Below are 5,259 nucleotides of genomic sequence, written 5' to 3'. Positions count from 1 at the left end.
TAAATTTTTTGAAATTAAGTTAGAAAATGGAAAATAAATACCAAATTAAAAAGAATAAGATGCTCATTTTTTTTATATAATTTGTTTGATTAAAAAAAATAATCTATACTATATTATAAAGCATTTGACGAAAACTCTTAAAAACCATTTTTTATGCATGAAGTATTGTTTATTGATAAATATTACTTAAAATTCAAGATTACAAGTAAATTGTGCATAAGTACAACTTATTAAAGTTTCATGTTTGAATTCATGTAACTAACTGCAGATAAACATAATCAAATAGAGAATAAACATCTCATTTTAAAAATAAAAAATCTAAATATAATTAGGATAATTATTGAATTTTAACAGAATATTTAATTATTTTCTTAAAAAAATTATTTTTTTAAACCAAAAATAAATTAGTTCATTATTAAACTTTAATTAAATTATAATAAAAGATTGAATTAAAAAAATTACACAAAAACAAGAACTTTTAAATAGTTAATTTAATAATAAGATCGATTATTTAAAAAAAAATTTATAATATCTTCAAATTTATATTTCATTTAAAAATAAGAACATTTTTTTTTCCTCAAAACCATATAAAATCGTATTATAACATCGATACACCCAAAATATAAATCAAACATTAAAATCAAAATGTATCTCACTACATTGTACGAATACCCTTCTACTTGTATTTAAAATAATTTAGTTTTATTTCTAATTTGAGATAGATTTGTGAGTTTCCAAAACATAATCCATTCATTTTAAAAGGATAATACGAGTTCTCCAAAAACACTTGAACCTTGATTATCATCCTTACATGGTTTGGTTCCGATGAGAAACATAAGAAAGGATCTTCACTCTTAGATGCAAATCAGGATAAGATGCACCAGATCAATCCTCATATCAAATGTGATTCATGGGTGGGTTTAAGAATAAAAATGATCAAAGGTCCAGATCCCTTCCCACTTTAAATCTCCTCCTCACACAATCTTTCAAAGTTAAACAAAAAACTAAATCAAACGAAACGAACCCAGTATAGAAGGTAAGGTCCTAGATAGAGACTTGACCAATTTAAATCTTAATGAGGCCAGTACTCATTACATAATAATCAAGTAGCGACAAATAAAAGAATGATGAAATCCCAGATGATAATTAAAACACAAATATCTGGAGGAAATTAAGATTTTGTACCAGCAATGCAATTGAAACCAACATAAATGAAATCAGATCAGTTGACCACCATCATCATCATCACAACCAATCCGTACCAACCTGAAAATCCAATGGATCTGGCTGCTGCAGAAGATGTATCTTGTGGCCTGAGAATATCATCCAAAAATATCATCAGATATCTATATAAATATACATATATGCACCTCGTAAATCTAACTCCAAAAAAAAAGGCAGTATCTGTATACATACGTCTGTAAACGGCTGAGGGCGCCGCAGAAAAGAGCATTGTCGGGCATTGGCAATTCCGTCTTGTTGTTTTTCTCAGGATTAACGATTCTGATATATGTTTCTTGACCAAGATACCAGGAATCAAGATTTTCGGTTCTCAGGTTCCAAACTCCTACGTTATCTAGAGAGATCAATACTGCCGTCCATGCTCCAGGATAAACCTAGATTAAATTCGAGATCAGATCATCAAAATATACACTGGAATGAATCTAGTTCAAGAACCCATATCTTAACCAATGATTCTTGAAAAGATTCTTGATTTCAGACCAACATACTTCACTTTTCAAGAAGAAAAATGTTTAAAACTAGCGAAATGAACAAGCTCATTCGAGAAGTACCTGTGTAGTGGAGCGAGCAATGCCATCCCATTTATTGTAAGTTCCTCTGCTATCATTTGTCCATTCACCATAACCCATTCTAAGATCAAATCACACGTTAAAACATAAGATTTCAGAAAATAAGACACGGAACATAAAAGATGGGAAAGAACTTCTCATACCCGACTACAAAAAATGCATATCCATCAATGTGATAACTATGCATCTTGGTCTCGTTGTTTTGCAATATAACTTCCATAAATCCCCTATAAGTTCCATTGATAACTGATGTTTCCATCCTAGGTGGTCCTGTAAGAGGCTCAGTAGGAAAATCGAGCTTATATGCTCCCTTCACTTTGTACTGATCAGCAAGCCGGATTGGTGTGGTCGGGTTCACAAATGAGACCCCGCTAAGTGTAGCCCTTCGTTTCCCATTAATAGTCACGGGGGGCTTGTTTCTCAGTAAGTACACTTCAGTCACGTTAATAGAACCGTATTTAAATGAACCCTGTGGATTCGGGCGCGCCCCACTAGCCGATACATTCCACCTTCATATCATTGAACATAAAGAAAGTGTCAAATCACTAAATCATGGTTCAGCAATTCATCAACATCCACAGTTGTTGCTATTTGACTATGGTCATGCTCGGCAACTATAAACTAGCTTATGCTTTTAGCTTATTAAAAAAGCATTGTTTGCTTAGTCATAAACTGGCTTTTAAGCTGGTTTTTTGAAAAACTACCTCAAGTAACGTTTCAATAAGCTCCCCCGCGGGGGGGGGGGGGTTCAATTATGCCCCTTATAATTTTCCAATTAATTTTCCAGCATGTCCTTTTAGGTCATTTTACATTATCCTTCAGTTTATCAGCTAGTTTTTACCAAGCATGACTAGTTTATAAGCTAGCTTATCAGCCAACATGGAACAACTATTTATGAGCCAACAGTTTACTTTTCAGCTAAACATAGCATGTATAACTTCATAAAGTAAGCGAGCCTACCTGATGGACCTGGCTTGGTTCATTGAGAAGGTATTGTCATACTGGTCTTGAGGAGGGTCGGGAAGGGGACCAGATGCTTTTCCTTTAGAATTTGAGTAGTGCAAGATGGCGACACCAGTAACTTTTTGCCAGATCGATTGGTTTACAAATCTAGCACTAGCAACGACGTAGTAATCGCTGCTAGCATTCTGATCCATGGTAATTAAGAACGAGTATGTTTGTCCAACATGTATGTCTAAACTAGTATAGTTTTGTTGCACCGTGTATGATCCCTCGGTTTCAGCTAAAAGTAAATTATGGTTCTGAATTCTGAAGTTCAAACTAGTCGATACACCAACGTTGCTTACACGAATGCGGTAAGTTTTGCCTGCCAAAGTCCCAATTTCACTTTAATATAATATGAATATCAGAAATAGCAAGACTAATAAATCTAATGAGTAGTTCAAGTATTAGTTACCTGGTTCGACGTTAATAATTTCGTGATCAATGCCATCTGGGACAAGAGTATCATTATATCTGAAAGGTCCTTTTCCGTTTATTAGAACACCATCGGGCATTCCAAGACTTCGACCAGCATCAAGGGTCTTTCTTAAATCCTATTAAAAGGGGAATCAACAGTTGCATAAAACCTAACATCACACACAACAAAATTAAAAGAAACTTCACTGTGACATTTCATCGAACACTTACAGTGTGGTTCCTTATGTACCAATCACCAATCAAGACTGTAATATCCCCAGCCGGATTATCAAATGGGGTCGGAATGACAGACCTTGGGTTAATAATAAAGCTACCAAAACCACCCGACGCTCTTTGAAAATTGAGCGAAGGGAAGTAAAAGTAGCTGCCGATTTGATCCTTGACTTGAAAGTTATAAGTCCAGTTCCACTTTGGGGGAATTGGACAATTAGTACCAAGAACACCATCTTGCCAAGAACTCCTCTTTTGCTGTATACCAGCCCTGTTTCAAAATCAATATATAATCCAATTCAATCCCACATCCACTGTTGTGATGAACATAAAAGAAAAAAAAAAATCTAACATTGCCACTTCAGATTCATGATATGAAACACCAAAAGATTCATCAATTTGCACAGTGATACAACAAGAAAAGAAGATCTTACCAAGTAATAAGGACATTCTCATCTAGTTTGTTTCTCACATTGACAACAACATTGTTGTTAGTAGTTGAATTTATGGTAGGGCCAGGAAATTTTCCATTGATGGCGATAACCTAAAAACCCAGATTCAAAACAATGCAGGTTAATATTTAAGAACATCAATTCAAACAAGTCAAACTACAAGAGCCTACAGTCGTCCTGTAACAACTCAGCTCTGTTAAATCTAAGAACATTCCCAGATCTGAGCCTAAGAAGCACCAAGTTCTGAAAATCAGAACACACCCCTCAATCTATTACACATAACCGACAAAGAAACTGATTTTTTCGAGAATTAAAACTAGCCCATTAATCTTTTGAGAGCAATCAAGCAAAACCCACTTGAGAAAACACTAATTACTGTACTAACTCAAAGTCTAAAACCGACCCATCAACGAATCCTTAAAATTTAGGAAACCCCAGTTGAAAACACCCAAAAAATGCAGTTACAAATGAAATCAATGAAGGTTTTACCTGTTGCGGGACTCCAAGAGGTGAAGCGGTAATATAAGTAAGTTCAAATTTGTAGGAAACAGTCGGATCTTCAGCTAAAGTGAAGCTCAGAAACAAGGAAATGTAGACGAAAAGGAGACAATAGAGAAAGCTAGAAGAAGCAGCCATTAATTGCAAAAGTTTTGAGGGTATTATCTTGCACTCAAAGATAAAAATGTTGAATCAAATAACTTTGCAACGTTTTTTGGGTTTTACATTATCAGAGGGAGGGAGAGAGAGAGTGTTTAGAGAGAGAGAATGGAGAGTGGGAAAGAAAGGATGGAAGAGGAAGTGTTTCTTTAGGGGTTGGGGTGGGGACAGATTGCAAGAAAGTTAAAGAAATGGGTTGGGTGGCAGGGGAAATTGATCTCAAATATTTGCTGGTCTTTGCTGGCATCTCATCATAATCATGATATGAACATGCATGGACATGGACATGAGAGAGAAACACAAATAAAGAAAGGAGGAAGAGTGTGGAATAGTTGGAAACACAACACAAAATGGTTACCCCAATTTAGGTGCCATCAAGAGGTGTCTTTCAAAAGATTGTGTTTTAATTGTTTCTTCTTTTTTTTCATAATTAAGCATTTAAATGCTTAATTCATACCATCAAAATAGATATCGTAACCATTTGCGTTTTTAATTGTATCGTATGAATTAATATAAGGTCAGAATTAATCTTTAATTGTAAAGTTCTTTACTTGATTATATACGCTATCAAGATTGAAATATTTCAAAAAATCATAAAAATAAAATTATGCTTTATGTACCATTTTCAATGATCATTACTCGAGAACTCAACCATGAATTCTCGTAAATGACGCCTTCATCATTTGAGA

At 34.3% G+C, this 5,259-nt stretch overlaps 1 protein-coding gene across 1 annotated transcript; it reads right to left on the bottom strand.

The window, feature by feature from the left end:
* Positions 1–1,008: 1,008 nt before the first annotated feature.
* On the bottom strand, positions 1,009–4,624 carry LOC112521150 (monocopper oxidase-like protein SKU5). The gene is made up of 9 exons (XM_025129854.1): positions 4,403–4,624; positions 3,896–4,005; positions 3,462–3,732; positions 3,229–3,367; positions 2,772–3,138; positions 1,955–2,320; positions 1,794–1,872; positions 1,417–1,616; positions 1,009–1,313 (listed from the first exon to the last, which is right to left on the bottom strand). Exons 1-9 carry the CDS (start codon positions 4,547–4,549, stop codon positions 1,223–1,225), a joined length of 1,770 nt encoding a protein of 589 aa, XP_024985622.1. The 5' UTR covers positions 4,550–4,624; the 3' UTR covers positions 1,009–1,222.
* Positions 4,625–5,259: the final 635 nt, after the last annotated feature.

Source organism: Cynara cardunculus (genome assembly GCF_001531365.2).
Source record: "Cynara cardunculus var. scolymus isolate 2C chromosome LG 11, CcrdV1, whole genome shotgun sequence".
NCBI classification, from domain to species: Eukaryota; Viridiplantae; Streptophyta; class Magnoliopsida; order Asterales; family Asteraceae; genus Cynara; species Cynara cardunculus.
Note: the sequence above shows the minus strand (reverse complement) of the source record. Positions and strands in the feature narration are given on the sequence as shown.